The following is a 21046-nucleotide window of genomic DNA, read 5'->3' on the forward strand; positions in this document are numbered from 1 at the left end:
ACTCACTGTCGTGGCTCACGACGCTCCGACCACTCCCTCCACATTGGACTTACTCACTCGATCGAGTGACTTCCAGCTCGAATCGTCGAGCTCTCCTCAGACCTCACCCCCTACTCAGGTCTCACGCACTCCGTCGAGTGACCACATTCTCCCCACGTCGAGCTTACCTATGATCATGCCCTCGCCGCCAGGCCCTTTGCTCATCCATTCAGCCTCTCCACCATCGCCTGCCTCGCCCTGTCGAGGTTCCTCACCCCCCCCCCCAATCTTGAACGTGCCCTCGCTCAAGGTGTTTGTGCCTGTCTCCCTGTGGACATAATCCACGACATCTCACCTTCATCCAGTGCTCATGACACAACCTCCACCATCCCCTGCCACCTGGTTAAATGTGTTCCCCTGTCGCCCGACATCGACCTGGACATGCTTCGTGTGTTCGTCACGCCCATCGGAGACATCGTTGTCGTCGCTCCATTCCACCCACAGACCGCCAGCCTACCTGTCGCCGCACGACCACCACGCCCAGTACGATGCCCGGCTCGCTTCAACGACTTCCAGGTTCTGTGGCCGAACCTTCCTTCACGACATCTACCCACACAGCTCCCCGACGATGCTGTTGAGTACTCCGTACTGCGGGGGCAGGGGGGGGCGGGCTGTGTGGCGCCGATGAGATCAACACCAACATCAATCTGAGTATTGTCTTTGAACTAAGCTAAGATTACCTTTGTGCAGTTCCGCCATGTCAGTTTTCTGTAAGCCTTTGATGTGTTTAGGTGAATAAATGAACTACTGCAAAATGGGAGTGTTGTTTGGTGTAACCGACCCGACCTTCCTACTCAATCTCATGTCAAATCTAACATTAATAAACCAATCAGAAATACACAGTTTACCTGAATAGCTTAAAAATATTTCACCAAAATATTATGAGCATTTTAAATAAAAAAAATGAACTACTGCTTCCTCTTCAAGAAGTAGCTGACACTGCTCAAACTATTGCTGACGGGCTCTACTTAACTGAACATCACCTAGAAGCTACAGAAATCAAGCAAATACATTTAAATAGTTATAGAATTGCTTCTCACTACTGCAGGGTCAACTTAAAGCAAGGTGGTGTGGCAGTTTATATGCAAAAGCACAAATGTGGCTCAGTATTGTGCTGAACAACATATTGAATGCTGTGATGTCAATTTATAATTGGAAACTCAGTTTCTCATAATAATAACAGCTTACAGGCCACCTGTGGGAACATTAAAATGTTTGTTTTGCAGTTAAAATTATTTAATACAAAACTTTACAGGAATAACAGTCAGATTATAGTATGTGGCCATTTTAACATTAATTTTCTTTTAAATAGTAACAGTCATAAACAACTGGAATCATCATTCTCAACTTTCAACTTACTGCCAATGGTTTCATTCCCAACAAGAGTATAGGGGAACAGCAAGATCTTGATTGATAATCTGTACCTACATCCCACAGATTACAACAATGTAAAAACATGTTGTTGTTGTTGTTGTGGTCTTCAGTCCTAAGACTGGTTTGATGCAGCTCTGCATGCTACTCTATCCTGTGCAAGCTTCTTCATCTCCCAGTACCCACTGCAACCTACATCCTTCTGAATCTGCTTAGTGTATTCATCTCTTGCTCTCCCTCTACGATTTTTACCCTCCACACTGCCCTCCAATGCTAAGTTTGTGATCCCTTGATGCCTCAGAACATGTCCTACCAACCGGTCCCTTCTTCTTGTCAAGTTGTGCCACAAACTCCTCTTCTCCCCAATTCTATTCAATTTCTCCTCATTAGTTATGTGACCTACCCATCTAATCTTCAACATTCTTCTGTAGCACTAAATTTCGAAAGCTTCTATTCTCTTCTCGTCCACACTATTTATCATCCATGTTTCACTTCCATACATGGCTACACTCCATGCAAATACTTTCAGAAACGACTTCCTGACACTTAAATCTATACTCGGTGTTAACAAATTTCTCGTCTTCAGAAACGCTTTCCTTGCCATTGCCAGTCTACATTTTATATCTTATCTACTTTGACAATCATCAGTTATTTTGCTCCACAAATAGTAAAACTCCTTTACTACCTTAAGTGTCTCATTTCCCAATCTAATTCCCTCAGCATCCCCCGACTTAATTTGACTACATTCCATTATCCTTGGTTTGCTTTTGTTGATGTTCATCCTATATCCTCCTTTCAAAACACTGTCCATTCCGTACAGCTGCTCTTCCAAGTCCTTTACTGTCTCTGATGGAATTACAATGTCATCGGCGAACCTCAAAGTTTTTATTTCTTCTCCATGGATTTTAATACCTACTCCGAATTTTTTTTTTGTTTCCTTCACTGCTTGCTCAATATACAGATTGAATAACATCAGGGAGAGGCTACAACCCTGTCTCACTCCCTTCCCAACCACTGCTTCCCTTTCGCGCCCCTCGACTCTTATAACTGCCATCTGGTTTCCGTACAAATTGTAAATAGCCTTTCGCTCCCTGTATTTGACCCCTGCCACCTTCAGAATTTGAAAGAGAGTATTCCAGTCAACATTGTCAAAAGCTTTCTCTAAGTCTACAAATGCTATAAATGTAGGTTTGCCTTTCCTTAATCTATCTTCTAAGATAAGTCGTAGGGTCAGTATTGCCCCACATGTTCCAATATTTCTACGGAATCCAAATTGATCTACCCCAAGGTCAGCATCTACTAGTATTTTGCAGCCGTGACTTATTAAACTGATAGTTTGGTAATTTTCACATCTGTCAACACCTGTTTTCTTTAGGGTTGGAATTATTATATTCTTCTTGAAGTCTGAGGGTATTTCGCCTGTCTCATACATGTTTCTCACCAGATGGTAGAGTTTTGTCAGGACTGGTTCTCCCAAGGCCGTCAGTAGATCTGATGGAATGTTGTCTACTCCTGTGGCCTTGTTTCGACTCAGGTCTTTCAGTGCTCTGACAAACTCTTCACGCAGTATCATATCTCCCATTTCATCATCATCTACATCCTCTTCCATTTCCGTAATATTGTCATCAAGTACATCGCCCTTGTATAGATCCTCTGTATACTCCTTCCATGATATTCATACAAGTGATTCTCTTTTCTCCAAAGGTCTCTTTAATTTTTCTGAAGGCAGTATCTATCTTACCCCTAGTGAGATAAGCCTCTACATCCTTACATTTGTCCTCTAGCTATCCCTGTTTAGCCATTTTGCACTTCCTGTAGATCTCATTTCTGAGACGTTTGTTTTCCTTTTTGCCTGCTTCATTAACTGCATTTTTATATTTTCTCCTTTCATCAATTAAATTCAATATTTATTCTGTTACCCAAGGATCTCTACTAGCCCTTGTCTTTTTACCTACTCGATCCTCTGCTGCCTTCACTACTTCATCCCTCAGAGCTACCCATTCTTCTTCTGTTGTATTTCTTTCCCCCATTCCTGTCAGTTGTTCCCTTACACTCTCCCTGAAACTCTGTGCAACCTCTGGTTTAGTCAGTTTATCCAGGTCCCATCTCCTTAATTTCCCATCTTTTTGCAGTTTCTTCAGTTTTAATCTACAGTTCATAACCAATAGATTGTGGTCAGAGTCCACATCTGCCCCTGGAAATGTCTTACAGTTTAAAACCTGGTTCCTAAATCTCTGTCTTACCATTATATAATCTATCTGATACCTTCTAGTATCTCCAGGATTCTTCCCGGTATACAACCTTCTTTTATGATTCTTGAACCAAGTGTTAGCTATGATTAATTTATGCTCTGTGCAAAATTCTACCACGCAGCTTCCTCTTTCATTTCTTACCCCCAATCCATATTTACCTACTATGTTTCCTTCTCTCCCTTTTCCTACTCTCGAATTCCAGGCACCCATGACTATTAAATTTTCGTCTCCCTTCACTACCTGAATAATTTCTTTTATCTCATCATACATTTCATCAATTTCTTCATCATCTGCAGAGCTAGTTGGCATATAAACTTGTACTACTGTAGTGGGCATGGGCTTCGTGTCTATCTCGGCCACAATAATGCGTTCACTATGCTGTTTGTAGTAGCTTACCCGCACTCCTATTTTTTTATTCATTATTAAACCTACTCCTGCATTACCTCTATTTGATTTTGTATTTATAACCCTGTATTCACCTGACCAAAAGTCTTGTTCCTCCTGCCACCGAACTTCACCAATTCCCACTATATCTAACTGTAACCTATCCATTTCCCTTTTTAAATTTTCTAACCTACCTGTCCGTTTAAGGGATCCGACATTCCATGCTCTGAACCATAGAATGCCCGTTTTCTTTCTCCTGATAACAACGTCCTCTTGAGTAGTCCCCGCCCAGAAATCCGAATGGGGAACTATTTTACCTTTGGAATATTTTACCCAAGAGGACGCCATCATCATTTAACCATACAGTAAAGCTGCATGCCCTCGGGAAAAATTATGGCTGTAGTTTCCTCTCACTTTCAGCCGTCCGCAGGTGAAAAACATAAGCCATAATAAAAGGGTGCTCTGTCTGATCATGATGCTCAATTGACAACCTTAAAACACCAGTAGAAAGATGGTAAATGATCACACCCACATCAAACATGTTAGAATATTAAATACAGAATCTACTAGCTTTTTTAGAAACAGTTTACACCATGAAGGAAATAGTGGATAACAACTGGCATCAAAATATTATATGCTAAAAACAGAGACCAGTATATAGTACAAATGGCTAGTACAAACCTAGCAGTGAAACTACATTACAAAAAATTCATTAAAATTCTAACATGTGAAATTAAGAAGCCAAATAAATGCATTATGCAGAAAAAAATCAGCAAGTAAAAGAATAAAGTAAAAACCATATGGAATATCATGAAAACTGAGACAAATAGGAACATAAAATCTGAACAAGCAGGGACTCCATAGTTTTCTGGTAGTGGTTCCAACAAGAATAATCAAAAAGTTGTAGCCTCTGATTTTAATAACCTTTTTCTCACTGTAGCTGAAAGAACAGGGACCATAACAAACTGCCTCCAACAGAAACCACAGAGCTACTGAATCACATGCAAATCACACAAAGTACAGCATTTTGTTTCGAAAGCACAACTCTTGAAGAAATTGAAGGATATGATGGAATAACAAGTAAGAATCTAAAATCATGTGCAGACTTAATCAGTCAAATATTATGCTATTTATGTAACCAGTCAACCAGACAGACTGAAACATGCAGTAGTGATGCCCATCCATAAAAGTGGAGCACAGAATGTACTATGCAATTATCGTCCCATTTCTTTGCTGCCAGTTTTCTCAAAGGCATTTGAGAGCATAGTTTATGGGAAGATTTTTGGCCATATGACAAAAAATGGCTTACTGACATCTACACGGTTTGGCTTTTATAAGGGAGTCTCCACAGAGAGAGCTATATTTAGACCAACAGATGAAACTCTAGGCACATTAAATCTCAGAATATATCCAATGGGAACCTTTTGTGACCTTGCTAAAGCTTTCAACTGTTTAGATCATAACACATTGCTAAAAAAGCTTCCTCACTACAGTATCAAAGATAAACCTTTGATGTAGTGAGAATTTTACCCACACAAAGGAAGCAAAGAGTTATCTTAATGGATGCAGGTGTAACGGTAAACAGACTGGGGAAATGTAAAATATGGAGTCCCGCAGGGCTCGATCCTTGAGCAACTGATTTTCCGATCTACATCAATGATCTACTAGTTACAATTGATGACAGAGAAAAGTAGTCATGTTTGTAGATGATACAAGTATTTTAGTCAGGGGTCTCAACTCCACAATGCAGGATACAGCCCTTCACAGTCACTAACTAAATACACAAATGATTCACAGTAAATAGCCCAACCCTAATTTTTTCAAAAACTAACATTATGCAGGTTCAGGCAATAAATAAAAAAACTCCAAGTTACTTAAATGGAGATCAAGAACCAAAAAATTTATGAAACCACACATACAAAATTCCTAGGCATCCAAATAGAGCACCAGCTAAGATGGACAGAGCAAATTGATGGCTGGTAAACAAATTTAGGAGGACACGATTTGCTCTGAGAGCTATTTCTCATCTCGTTAACAGAGAAATATTGTTTTTCTCATATTTTGAATATTACCATTCTGTATTCTCCTATGGAACTATCTTCTGGGAAAATGCTACAGGTGTTAAAAGAGTTTTCTAACTACAAAAATGAGCAGTGAGGTTGATATGTGGGGTCTCTAACAGAACATGCTGCAGAGGTCTTTTTAAGACTCTCAGGATATTTACTCTTACAGATCAGTATATATACTCACTAATGATGCTTGTAGCCTACAATAAGGAATTATTCCAGAAAATTTGTGACATTCACAAGCATAACACAAGACAGGAGAAATGTTTCCACCAAGGCTCTGCAACTGTGACAAAAGTCCATAGAGGAGTAACTGAGTCAGGAATAATAGTATATAATGAGCTTCCCATCGCTATAAAAAAGGAAATTGATAATGCACAGGTATTCAAAAGGAAACTGTAAACATTCCTCAGAGAACAAACCTATTATAAAATGAATTAATTCCTAGAGCAATTAGACATCCTTCTGAGTAAAAATAGAGGCAAGAAAATCTTTACTTATGCCATGAAGACAAAACTGTGTACTTCTACCATAAATTATGGTGACAAAATGTAAAGTTACTTATATCATAGGTTAAAATGTGCACTGGCACTTCTTCTACATTCTTAAGTATTCACTCTAACTTACTTATGTGGTGGAGATAAAAAGGTTGCATTTTAATTTAAGTCATAATGACAAAATGTAAATTTCATTTTTTATTTCTGGCACTGGGATCAAAATGTGTACTTCCATTCATTGCGATATTTTAAGTATTCAGTTCAGCTTATACCAGGAAAATGCTGTTTGTAATATTGTCCACAATCAATCGTTCAGAGAAAATAATTATTTGTATAATATATAAAATGCTCTCATCACTTTGTTTTATTTCACTTTATTTGTTGTATATTACTAGTACACCCTTTGTACAAAATGTAATCAAAAGGACCAAAGAGAAATTAAATCAAATCACGAAATGACGTATGCAAAAATATCGAGAGTGCTCTTCTGTTGCTGCCAACGTGAATGGAATGCTATTTCAGGAATAACTAACCAGAGAATAAAATAGCACTGTACAACATCCGTGGTTAGCCTTTTCCTCAGTTAGCTATCCCTGGATTTAATGGAGATCATACAATTGTGGAACTGGTTTACTCATGTTTGGAAACAGTTTCATTGCTTTTGAAGATTTATTATCACATCTTTGTGGTTTTCCCTTAAGCTACAGTTGTCGTGGCGTACTTCATACATTAAATAATGCAGGTATTATATTACATACAAGTTTCCTTCGTTCCACATTAACTGATTTGGCTGAAAGTGTAGCAAAGAAAACTCTGCTTTGTTGGATAGATATATGACGTATATCTGTAAATGGTCAGGTCTTCTGGTGTTTACTAGCAATTTTTGTAGAGAGGTTAGGAGTGAGACAAACCTTCAGTTTGAGAAAGAAACCAAAAAATATAATTCTAGCTTATTACATCAGCATAAACAGCTATTGGTTAAGAATTTACAACAGTCAGCACATATTTTAACTCTACACAATTTTAACTTAGTCAATGTGAAATGTCAGCTATTTTTAGTGCATCAAAATATTCAAGGACTGAGATATAAAATTAATGAATTAATTATCTGCACAGATGAATTAGAGTCTTCAAACCCAGCTGACATAATCTGCCTCTCAGAACATCATGTGACCACTGGTATAGAACTTTTAAGTGTTGCAGGGTTTAGGTTAGCATCTCACTTTTGTACCTCTGTCTACAGCAGTCAACAGTATAATTGAATCAGGCACCTTTACAGACAGACTAAAAATAGCACAGGTAACACCAATTTTTAAGAAAGGTGACAACAACCAAATAGAAAACTACAGACCAGTCTCAATCCTTCCTGTCTTTTCCAAAATAGTTGAGAAAGTTATATACAACAGGATCATAAACTTTCTTAACAAACACAACCTGATGTTCGAAAATCAAAATGGATTCGTAAAAGGTAAATCAACTAGCACTGCAGCTGCTCAACTAATTGAAGAGGTGACAGGGGGTATCGAAAGCAAGGAACATGTGGCAGGTGTATACCTAGACCTGGAAAAAGCCTTTGATTGTGTGAACGTTGACATCCTATTAGACAAGCTATGGAACATGGGCATTAGAGGTGCTGCTTATGACCTAATAAAGTGTTATATGAGCAATAGAAAGCAGTTTGTTCTACTTAAAACAGAAAGTGGTGTCTACAAATCAGAGATCACTTGCATAAAATATGGCAAGCCTCAGGGCTCGGTGTTGGGCCCCCTTCTGTTCTTGATCTATGTAAATGATATTAAATACTGTACTATAAATTCCAAAATTGTTCTGTATGCCAATGACACGTCCATTGTATGTAAAAAGAAATCATGTAATGAACTAGAGGCCGAGTGTAATAATGTGACAAAAGAAATTGTCCAGTTTTTTAATGAAAGCCACTTAAATGTAAGCACCAGTAAAACATGTTTAATGGAGTTTAACAAAAGTAGTTTGAATAATGAAATTAAATTATACATGGGCAACGAATTGGTAAAGAAAGAGTCTAGTGTAAAATTCCTTGGCGTAACAATCCAAAGCAACCTGAAATGGGACACACATATTGACTCTCTAGCAACTAAGTTGTCAAAAAATATATTTGCAATCAGTACTATTAGCAAGGTCTGTAGAGACACCGTAGTCCTAAAGACTGCATACCATGCTCTTTTCTCCTCTCACTTGAACTACGGTATTGAAATTTGGGGGGGCAACAACCAAAGCTAATCTAGATAAGCTACTCATTCTTCAAAAAAGGGGTGTGAGAATAATCTGTGGAGCAAAATATAGGGAATCTTGTCGCAACTTGTTTCCAAAAACAGAGGTGTTAACTGTTATAAACACATACATTCTAAAAGCCATATTGCTTGTGAAAAGATTGCACCCAAACACTTATTCAGATTTCCACCAGTACAATACTAGAAATAAAGAAAGATTTTACATTGGCAGCCACAGAACAGCACTTTACGAAAAGGGGCCTCAGTATGCAGGTATAAAATTAGCTAATGCACTGCCTAGAGCAGTCATGGCTCTTCCTACAATTAAACTGAAACATCAGCTTAAGAAATTTTTAGTAAAACACCCTTTCTACACATTAGAAGAGTATCATACTTATATGAAGAACAACAAATGCTTTGTGAAATTATGTGAATAGAAAAAGTAAACACCTTATTGTAATTTTGTTGTAAATTAATGACGTATTCAGAAGAATATGTCTTGTGTATTGTACAAATAACTGTAATCATTACTGTTTCTTTGTACATGTGCAGTGTACCATTCGTTGTTGAATAAAGCTATTATTATTATATTATTATTATTAGATCAGAAATGGAGAAAGGAGGAGTTGCCACATTCATCAGGAACTGTCATAAATTTAAGAACATAGACATTCATAAATTTTGCCTAGAACAGCATATGGAAGCATGTGCAACAGAAGTAGAATTTCACAAAAAAAATCCTTCATAATATTAAGTGTATATCGAGCACCTGCAGGTAACTTTAATCTGTTCGCAAACCATCTTGAAGCTGTACTGGCCCATTTAACAACCAAAAACAAAGAAATAGTGGTTGCTGGTGATTTCAATGTAGACTTCCTTAAAGACTCTCCCAATAGGAACTTATTTGAGTTAGTAACACTATCATTCAACTTAATTCCCACTGTAAAGTTCCGAACTAGGGTAGCCAATTGCTCACAAACAGCCAATGATAATATCTTTATAGAAAAGTCCAATGAACAAAATTATATTACTAAACCAATAGTCAATGGTCTCTCAGACCATGACATGCAGTTCTTTCTGTTAAATGTTAATATTGAACAGGATATAAAATCTGTTAAATCTGAGCTCAAGAGGGTAATCAATAAGCCAAAAATCGATTATTTTAGGACACTCCTCAGGGACATTCATTGGACTGATGTTTACAGTGTTCATGGCATGAATGAAAATTATAACACTTTTGCTAATAAAGTGCTTACCTTATTCGAACACTGTTTTCCCCCAAAACTTACCATGGTTAGAGCAAAGTCTACAAAGAAGCCACGGATTACTCAAGGAATAGGGGTATCTAGTAAAACAAAAAGAAAACTGTATCTGTCAATCTGAAACAGTTCCGATGTTGATGCTATAGCACATTACAAGAAATACTGGAAAATATTAAAGTCTGTAATACGGATGTCAAAGCAAATATATTACAAGGAAAAGACAGTCATATCAGATAACAAAGTAAAGACTATATGGGATAGAGTGAAGGAGGAGACTGGTAGAACCAGACATGAAGAGGGACAAATTGCATTAAGAGTAAATGATACATTGGTGACAGACATGTACAGTGTTGCAGAACTTTTCAACAAACATTTTATAACTGTTGCTGACAAGATGAGGTTTTCAGGTTCTGTAGATGCTGCTATGGAATACCTCAGACCAGACATTTCAAGTAACTTCCATAATATGAATTTGACTCTCACCCCAGCAGAAATAATATAATCATAAAATCATTAAAATCAAAAACATCTAGTGGGTATGATGAAATATCAACAAAGTTAATTAAAGAATGTGATTCTGAGTTAAGTAACATATTAATCTATCTGTGTAACCAGTCACTTATCAGGGGAATATTTCCTGAATGGTTGAAATATTCTGAAGTTAAGCACTGTTTCAGAAGGGAGATAAAGAAATAGCATCAAATGTCTGTCCAATTTCACTTTTGCTGGCATTCTCAAAAATTTTAGAAAAAGTAATCTACAATCGGCTTTATAACCATCTTATCTCAAATAACATACTGTCAAAGTCACGGTTCTGATTTCTAAAGGGTCCTGGTATTGAGAAGGCTATCTACACTTACAGTGAAAATGTGCTTAATTCATTAGACAAAAAATTGCAGGCAACTGGTATGTTTTGTGATCTGTCAAAGGCATTTGACTGTGTAAATCACAATATCCTTTTAAGTGAATTAGAATATTATAGTGTAACAGGAAATGCTGCAAAATGGTTCAAATCTTATATCTCTGGCAGGAAACAAAGGGTGTTATTAGGAAAGAGACATGTATCAAGCTATCAGGCATCATCCAACTGGGAACTAATTACATGTGGGGTCCCACAAGGTTCCATTTCAGGGCCATTACTTTTACTTGTGTATATCAATGACCTTTCATCAGTAACATTACCAGAAGCCAAGTTTTTTTTTGTTTGCTGATGATACAAACATTGCAATAAATAGCAAATCAAGTGTAGTCTTAGAAATTTCAGCTAATAAAACATTTGTGGACATTAATCACTGGTTCCTAGCCAATTCTTTGACACTAAACTTTGAAAAAACACACTACATGCAGTTCAGAATGGGGTGTCCCACGAGTATATGCCTAACATACGATGACAAGCAGATAGAAGAAGTGGACAGTGTTAAATTCATGGGATTACAGCTTGATAATAAATTCAACTGGGAGGAGCACACCACAGAATAGCTGAAGCGTCTTAACAAATCTCTATTTGAAATGTGAATTGTGTCAGACATAGGGGATATAAAAATGAAAAAGCTGGCATACTATGCTTACTTTCCTTCCATAATGTCATATGGGATTATTTTTTGTGGCAATCCATCAAGCCAGGCTGAAGTTTTCCGGGCAGAAAAACGTGCAGTAAGGGTTATATGTGGTGTGAACTCAAGAACATCTTGCAGAAGCCTGTTTAGGGAACTAGGGATACTAACTACTGCTTCCCAATATATTTATTGCTTAATGAAATTTGTCATTAAAAATATATCACTTTTTCAAACCAACAGCTCAATTCATGGAATCAGTACTCCATTTTCAATAACTTGCCAGCAGCCATAAAAAGCTTAACATCAATGAAATTCAATTTAAGAGAAGCCTTATATATATATATATATATATATATATATATATATATATATATATATATATATATATATATATATATATATAACTTCTGCACAATTTCAGTGTATATAAGTACAGTCTAACTTCTGTACCAGTTCAGTGCAATAATGTGTTCATTGTAAATAAGTATTTAGTAGTTGTATTGCACGTTTATTAACTGATAAATAAATAAAAAAACTTTTTTATTTTAAATTCAATGCATTAGTATTTGTAAAATGATTCTTTCATATAGCGTTCATTAAAGAATGACGACCATGCCACTTGGGACCTGTGGAATGGTACATTAGCCTATTTGTTTGAGTTGTAAATATTTGCCATGTATTGTTGTTTTTTCTGACATGTTCTACATCCTGGAGGACCTCCTCACTGTGGATCGATTGGAATGAAAGTGAATCTAATCTAATCTAATCTAATCTAAAAAGGAAAAAGAAATTTTTCAGCAAACGTCTGTATGTTACAAAAGAACCGTAAATAAACTGTCCTGTAAAGCACCTTTTCTTACCTGCCAGAGTCCTTAGGAAACTAAATAATCACAAATGGGGTGTAGTTTTTTTAGCTATTTTCGATTTTTATGGCACTATACACACTCTCTATTGTAAAAGCTATGTTACAACTCAATATAAACATTAACATTCGCGCTCATCCTGTATTGTATTCATTAGTGTCGCTTTCTGGCCGCTTGGGGCACTGCTATCGCTAGTGGTAACGCAAACGAGACAGTGTATCGTGACTGTTGCGTTATACTGGGCTAAACAAAGTGATTTAGTGTGTTGACATTCCGTCTTGTGTGATGACATTAACATTGGACGATGATGTCGCCTGCTGTTCCGTTCCTTTGACGTGTGATAAAACCACAGTCTAATATAACTGTGATAAAACCCCGTCCATATCAAGTTCAGTGTTTTCGCATACTTTCGCTAAAAAAGGGTGAAGTAGAATATCTTTACTGATAAATGCTGGAAAGCAGATGTTGAAAACTAAACGAAAAAAAAAAAAATTGTTGTGGTGCCGTAAGATGGACACCAAATTCGCGCGCTGAAGACAAGAAATGACTAACCGAAATCTTACACAGTAATATTATGTAAAGTCATATAACTATGGTGCAAGAAAATTAGCCAACGTCTCTATCAATGCACTCCAGTGAATCATTTATTGCAATATAGTGCATGCTGGGAAGATAAATTAGCCTGTAAAACTGATAAGAAGTACCAAATCATTGTAAATAGAAATGAGTACTGATAGGAGCGCGTGTTTGTTCTGTAAAATATACGATGGAGACGAACCCACAGAAGTCTTGTATCGGGATGAAGATTACATAGTGTTTCCAGATATTAAACCGGCTGCGAAACATCATTATTTAGTAATTACGAGAGAGCACGTACGGAATGCCAAACAACTGACTTCGAACGATAAAAAAATTCGTAAGTTGTCAGACTAATTCTAAAGAGTTTTCTCTTTGTAGAATTAGTGTTAGAGAGTAGATTATTATGCGTTGTGATGCAGATACGAAACAAACCGTTTTCAGTTTGTGCATAATAGCACCGTCTAATTTTGATCATTCATTTGTGAAAGAAATTGCACTCAACATGCTTACATAACCTACAAATATGAGTTGCAAATAGTTCGGGCATAAATTATGTCATATAACGTGACGTACGTGCGTTCTTATATATTGCCCACAGATTTAGGATTTACACATTAGTTACACAACAGTATGGGAGACAGTTCATATTACGTTCTTTCAGAAGCTTAACAGATATTTGGAGTGAAACAATCTTTGACAAATAACAAAAATTCACCAGCATTCAAAAAATACCAGATTGATCAAGGAACAGGAATGCAGTGGTTCGAGTGTTATTGACCAAAGTCATTTTTAATAGAGCAATATTGGAAGTAAATGGGAATGTGTTAAAGAGAATTCTGAATCCCACTCTTCTGCCAAAGAAGTATCAGGTGGACCAACCACTTGCTTCAACTAGTGATGGGGAATGTGTGTGTGTGTGTGTGTGTGTGTGTGTGTGTGTGTGTGTGTGTGTGTGTGTGTGTGTGTGCTGCACGGGGGGAGGGGGGGGAGGGGCTGTTCATTCTGTCTGCTGCTCTCAGCCGAAAAAATTCGTGGCAAATTTGCAATAATGCAGCAGTATATGCTGAACTTAGCAGGAAATCACTGTCATGATTAAAAATCATTGTTTACGCTTATTTATATCTCCTTTTATGGCACTAGGTATTTGTATAAACTGTAAATAGAACATATTGGTAAGTGCTATGACCAAATATGCAAATATTATACTTGTAAATTAAGTTGACACTTGGCATGATGGCTGTTAGGAGCTACTGTAAATGGGAAAAGCCATTACAGTCACTACCAGCAGTTACCACCCCTAGTGTCAACCTAGTGTGCACGTATTACACTATGGGATCACCTCTCAGTGAAGAATCACAGACGCATATGGAGTACTTTTAGAAAGGAGCTCAGAAAACCAAGCTGAAACCAAAATTTTTCACCGGTATATGGAAAATATTTTTGTGATTTCACCAGATAGTGAAAAAAATAGGATGGAATTCTTGCAACACATCTACAGCATTTACCAGTAACATAAGGATCGTAAAAGAAAGTGGATGCCTTCCAATCCCACACATTCTAATAAAGAAAAAGTTTGTTGCTTTATTTAGCCATTCTGTATCCAGGAAGAAAATGCTCATGTACCTGTCAAGAAGTACAAAGAGTTTCTAACATCTACCACAGAGCAGTACTGTGGTCTTCACCTGGGTGCACAGAGTTCAAGCCATCTGCGACAAGAAGAGCTTACGTTCCAAGTTACAGAAACTGCAAGAAATCTTCAACTAATTTCCGTAGATGTTAAAACTTCAGCAATAATGCCTAGTCAGAATTGCAAGTAAAACGTCTTCTCCAGATGAACAGTAATAATGAGAATATGAAGAAACAAGAAAACATCACATTTTTAGCCTTGCTACGATATATAAGGCCACACTTTGCCTTTTATAATTAATGCTACGCAAGGTGGTGCATTGGTAAAAAAAAAAAAATTTATTCATATTTGGGAGGTTGGTAGTTCAGATTCCTGTTCAGGTCTACATCCACATCTATACTCTGCAAACCACCATGAGGTGCATGGCAGAGGGTACATCCCATTGTACTGTTTACTAGGGTTTCATCCTGTTCCATTCACATATCAAGTGGGGGAAGAATGATCATTTGAGTGTGTCTGTGTATGCAGTAAACATTCTAATCTTATCTTCATGATCCCCATGTTGGCAGTAGGCCTATGTAGGGGATTGTAGAATATTTCTAGAGTCATCATTTAAAGCTGTTTCTTGAAACTTTAATAGACTTTCTTGGTACAGTTTATGTCTATCTTCAAGTTCAGTTTCTTCAGCATTTCTGTGTCACTCTCCCAGGAATCAAGGAAACCTGTGACTATTATTGCTGCCCTTCTGTGTGTACATTCAGTGTCCCCTGTTAGTCCTACTTAGTATCGGTTCCAAACACTTGAATCATAGTCTGGAATCGGTCACACATGTGATTTGTAAGCAGTCTTCTTTGTAGATTGGTTGCAATTCCCCAGTATTCCATCAATAAATCAGAGACTACCACCTGCTTTACCCGTGACAGAGCCTCTGTGATCATTCCATTTCATATCCGTACAAAGTGCTGTACTCAGGTATTTTAGTGAGCTGGCCAATTAACATCAGTGAATTATTGATATTATAGGATACTGTGTATTTTTTGTTTTTGTTTTGTGAAGTGTACAGTTTTACATTTCTGAACATTTAAAGCAAGTTTCCAATCTTTGCACCACTTTGAAACCTTATCGGGATTTGACTGAATATTTATGCAGCTTCTTTCAGGTAGTGCTTTGTTATAGATAACTGCATTGTCTGCAAAAAGTCTGAGGGTACTATTAATATTGTCTGCATGGTCATTAATGAACAACAAGGGTCCCAACACACTTCCCTGGTACATACATGAAGTTACTCCTACATCTGCTGATGACCCTCCATCTGAGATAACATGCTGCGTCCTCTGTACCAAAAAGTGCTCACTCTAGTCACAAATTTCATTTGATACCACACATGATCGACCTTTTGACAATAAGTGTAGGTGTGATACTGAGTCAAATGCTTTTGTTGGAAATCGAGAAATCTGACTGCCTTGATCCAAAGTTTTCAGTATCTCATGTGAGAAAAGTACAAGTTGGGTTTCACATGATAGAGGATTTCAGAATTCATTCTGGTAGGCATTGAGGAGGTCAATCGGTTCAATATATCTCATTATGATTGGCTTCTAACATTCCACAACAAATTGTTGTCAAAGATATTGGAAAATAGTTGTGTGGGTCACTTCCAGTACCCTTCTTGTAGACGGGTGTGACCTGAGCTTTTTTCCATGAGCTGGACAAGGTTTTTTGTTTGAGGGATCTGCGATAGATTATAGTTAGAAGAGGGATTAACTCAGCTGCAAATTCAGTATAGGATCTGATAGGAATTCCATCAGGCCCTGGAGCTTTGTTCAATTTTAACCATTTCAGCTGTTTCTCAACTCTACTGACACTTACTTCAGCCATCTTATTTAGTGGTATAAGGATTAAACTATGTTGTCCTTTGTAAAGGAACATTTGAAAATGGAGTTAAGCATTTCAGCTTTTGCTTTGTTGCCCTCAGTTTCAGTTCCTGTCTCCTTGACAAGGGACTGTGTGGAGTAGCGGGTTATTAATTATAATAATGATTATATTATACTGTATATTCATATCATAAGTAATAGGAGAAAATATTTGAAATATTGGAATATTGTTGAATTGCTGTAAATATTGGAATACTGTTTGCCGCCTTTTATGAGAGCCTGGAAACCATTTCTGTGGTTAGCTAGAAAGCTATGGAGAACATAATGACCATAGTCCCCAATCTGCAAGTCCACATTCTTGTCCAGCCCACTGAAAGAAATGTTTCTATTCTCTATTTGCTCAGTGGAATCAGGACTATAATTATAAATGAAGATTTTGAGTTGTAATTGATAGATATACATATTTGGTAAAGTTTCACATGCTCAACATTGTAATACTCATTATGTTAATACTGACAATAAATCTCTCTATCCTAAACAGCACTATTGACCAGTACAGGGGCAACCTCCACAGTAAGTTCCTATTGTCTTTTGCCCTGACTTCTGATAATCAAAATAACTGCTCGCCACAAAAGTGGAAAATAACTGTCACCACTTGCCACACAGATTTGTTAGCATTATGGGCGGCACACCAACAGTTACTTCTGTGAAATCTAAGTGATCCAGGACAGTGTACAGTTCTCACGAGTTCACTTTCTAAAATTACTGAAAATATGCGTTTAGTAACAGGCTGTCTCTGACATCATCCGAGGCAGTGTGCACTCCAGCATTTGACTGACACGGATCATACAGTGGCTAGGTGCGATGTGAAGCGTAGTCTTACCTCTCAGGTTGTATTTATGTATGTGGCACTTCAGACAGCCAAGGGAACACCTGCTGTCATCTGCCTTATGCCCATGGTAGCGGCCTCTAAACAGCCACTTTCTCAGACACAGAATATTTTATAACACTGTCGTGTATTACTTTAGAATCTTCTTAATTTTTGTATGCATATAGTTAAGTTGGTTGAAAAAGTTTTAGCTCATCTACATTTAAACTTTGTCATCTAGAATTTTCATAATGGAACTGACAGTAGAACCTGACCTCTGAACTACAACTTTAAGAGACCTTGTATTTGTTATTCCTTGCATCCAGGCCTTGAAATTTGTTATAGCTCTCTTATTTAATAGGTTTCATCACTCGCTGTAACCAAAACTTTCTAGCATTAATATAACAAATACTTAATCTATTACAAATAAGGATGTTTTAGTTCCAAATTTAATTTTCTGCAAATTACTCGAAAACTATTAGAGATAACTCAGTGGGGTTACATAGTTAATATTTTTATATTGAACTGAAGCTTCATAAAAATTTTCATATTTCTAAGTCTAATATTTAGCACCTTCAATTTTTCTTAAAAATTCTGATTCTGACCAAAATATTTCTTTAATCATGTTGATGCTTGTACCAGTTAATCTTGACATACATCTGCACATTATGACCAAGTTTTTGGTTTCTGGTTTTATTATTTAGTGCCAATTATTTTTTTCTTAAAATGATGTATTTAGGGAAAAATATTGACCTGATCATTCTGAGATTGACAGTTTACAAATTAATATACTCAAGCACATGCTAACAGAGTTTGGAAAAGCAACTTTAACTTTTAATTCCATTCTTAAATTATGGTGCAATACTTGTGTGCTACACACAGATGTGTTGTGGTGACATGGTGCTACTAGCAGTGAACTGGGGTAAGTCCCGGCTCATTTGCTTGCCTCTTTATTTCTCCATGATACATTCTGCATGATAGTCATTGAAGGCATAATGCATTGCTCCCTTGAGAGCCAAATATGTTTCATTCAGCATCTCTCGGTCTGTAGTCATACGCTTTTTTTTCCAGCTGTTGTGCAGTAATCTCTGTTTCTTCAATAGTTTCTTTACAGTGACTGTATACCATGGAGATTCTCTCTCATTATGAACTGTTCTACTGGGTACATATATATCCAGTGCATGGTCAGCTATGGTTTTAAACACAAGCCATAGTTCCTCTACATGCTTCTGCCCTGTACTAAAAGTTTCAAGTTCCTCACTGAGATATGTCACTACTGATTTTGTATCTAGTTTGCTGAACATATGTATCTCTTTGCTTGTTTTAGTTGTCTTTTGTACTTTGGTAATCATTGTTGCCACAACCACATCATGGTCACTGATACTAGTTTCAATGTGGACATCCTCAAAGAGCTCAGGTGGCCACTGTCAGATATCTGTGCCGACGGTGACTCTGTGTGTGTGTGTGTGTGTGTGTGTGTGTGTGTGTGTGTGTGTGTGTGTGTGTGTGTGTGTGTGTGTGTGTGTGTGTGTGTGGGGGGGGGGGGGGGACCGACCTTGGTCTGGTTTTGACGGAGTCTTTGTCCAGTAGCTTTGCTTACTTCTAATTGTCCTTTATATGTACCTGTCTGTCGCTCAATGCCTCTTGTATGTGGCGAGTAGCAATCTATCCTATTTCATTATTGTTATTCCATTCTGAATTTTCCATTCTGGAATACAGTACCTAAAATTATTTGTAGCAATTGTCATAAGAAAAAAGACTTGTTGCAAGTTATTTTCAGCTCCTACAATGTAGCAAATAGTGATCATCCACAAAGGTTTAACACTCAAAAGATGTTATCCGAAAAAAAAACACTGTATTAAGTGCATTTTTTTCCTTTGTTTTTGCAGTAGAAGACATGGTAAGAATTGGGAAGGAAGTACTGGAGGAAAGAGGTGGTGATCTCTCAGACTTAAGGTTTGTATAAGTATTAGTTTAGTCTGTTACGGACATAATGAATAGTACTATAAAAATGTAAGCATACTTATTGGGAAAAAAGAGGGGGGGGGGGGGGGTTAACAGATCACTAGCTAAAATATTGAATTTTGTTTTGAAATAACCCTTTGGACATGGGAAGCTCAAATTCGTAAGTTGAAAGGCAGAAACAAATATCTAGTATTACAAACTGCCCATATCACCACTCATTATCATTCATTGCAGCTTGGACTGCTTAAATGAAATATTTTTATTGGTGATAATTTTTGTGTTCCAACATAAAATATTTTTAAAGTTATTGAAAAAATATAATAACCTTTTATAGTGCAGTACCTTAATTGTTGTTAACGGTGTTCCATAAATTTATTGATGACTGATAATTGTGTGTGTATGTTTGGTTGACAGACTTGGATTTCATTGGCCTCCATTCTATTCAATTGGACACTTGCATTTGCATGTGATTTCTCCTGCAAGTGATATGTCATTTGTCTCCCAGTTAATTTTTCGAAACAACTCGTGGTGGTTTGTCTCGGTAAGTTAAATTAAGTGTGCTCTGATTTCCATTAACTAATCTGGATAACATATGAGAAAGTAAGACTTCTGTTTCATTTGCAGCCGGAATATGTTAAATCACGTCTTTGATGAAGAGAAAACATAGGGGAAGCAGCTTTTCAGTAAATAGAATAAACTATCTGAAGGGCAATTTGCAAAGTAATGAGACTGAGTTTTTAATTGTAAGCATGTGTATATATATTATGTACAGCGTATTATACATTTCTAAATATTTGTATTTACCCCTTACCTCACTATTCCAATTTATGGCTACATGATATTATGAAGTTTGTCAGTGATGCTGAACAGTTTATGTATTTGTTGTTCTTTTTTTACAGTTTATATTTTGGCTTCATAAACAGGTCTTCATACCATTTTTCCACTTTTTTGTTGTTAAGATGCTATATTTGTAACATAGCATAAACAAAACTCCAGAGACATATAGGCAGCCTACCTGCATTAAACTTCCATATTGTACGTATAAGCGTGGTTTATTGTCAATAGCATCATAATAAATAAACATACCGTGAACAAATTCTGAAATATACTGTGAACAAATTCTGAAATATACTGTGAACAAATTCTGAAATTTCATGTTGTGTGGGTGACATACACAATGATGGCAATTAAAGGTTTTTCATGACTGCATAAATATTTGTAATAAATGAAAAAGGTGCACATTTGGCTTGATAGTGTGATATTCCTTCATAGCTCATAGCATAACTTTGCGCATCTTTTCAGGTACATGATCATCAATATTTTTTTTTGTTTTATTTTAGCAAGCACACTGAACATCTGAGCCATTGAGAACTGTGTGCATGCCATGCATAGAAGAAAAAGCACACACACTCTGTCTCTCTCTTTCTCTGTGACACGACAGACTATATTTGAGCATGGATAACATGTTTTGGTTCCAAGCAGCACTCAACTCATGCACGCCCTGGGTCACAGAGGCCAGGGGCATGTGGCCCATGTAGGGCTGTGGTGGGCGGGCATGTCAGCTGCCAATAATGGCCGGCAGCCATGTCAACCTGTC

At 37.1% G+C, this 21046-nt stretch overlaps 2 protein-coding genes across 8 annotated transcripts in view; one reads left to right on the forward strand and one right to left on the reverse strand.

The window, feature by feature from the left end:
* Positions 1-20688, forward strand: part of LOC126176794 (adenosine 5'-monophosphoramidase HINT3-like) — a 66075-nt gene extending 45387 nt beyond the window's left edge. Inside the window, exons 1-4 of one of the 4 annotated variants that reach the window (XM_049923972.1) lie at positions 13042-13455; positions 19374-19440; positions 19864-19990; positions 20074-20688. In XM_049923972.1, the coding sequence (XP_049779929.1) occupies positions 13263-13455; positions 19374-19440; positions 19864-19990; positions 20074-20100 (414 nt within the window). In that variant the 5' untranslated portion in view covers positions 13042-13262 and the 3' untranslated portion in view covers positions 20101-20688. Of the gene's footprint in view, positions 1-13041; positions 13456-19373; positions 19441-19863; positions 19991-20073 lie in introns of those variants that run through there. The other 3 variants (XM_049923973.1, XR_007535657.1, XR_007535659.1) reach the window with 3 other exon arrangements.
* Positions 1-21046, reverse strand: part of LOC126176793 (mitochondrial enolase superfamily member 1-like) — a 115729-nt gene that overhangs the window by 21753 nt on the left and 72930 nt on the right. The window lies entirely within an intron of this gene.

The sequence above is a fragment of the Schistocerca cancellata genome, chromosome 3 (genome assembly GCF_023864275.1).
Source record: "Schistocerca cancellata isolate TAMUIC-IGC-003103 chromosome 3, iqSchCanc2.1, whole genome shotgun sequence".
NCBI lineage: Eukaryota > Metazoa > Arthropoda > Insecta > Orthoptera > Acrididae > Schistocerca > Schistocerca cancellata.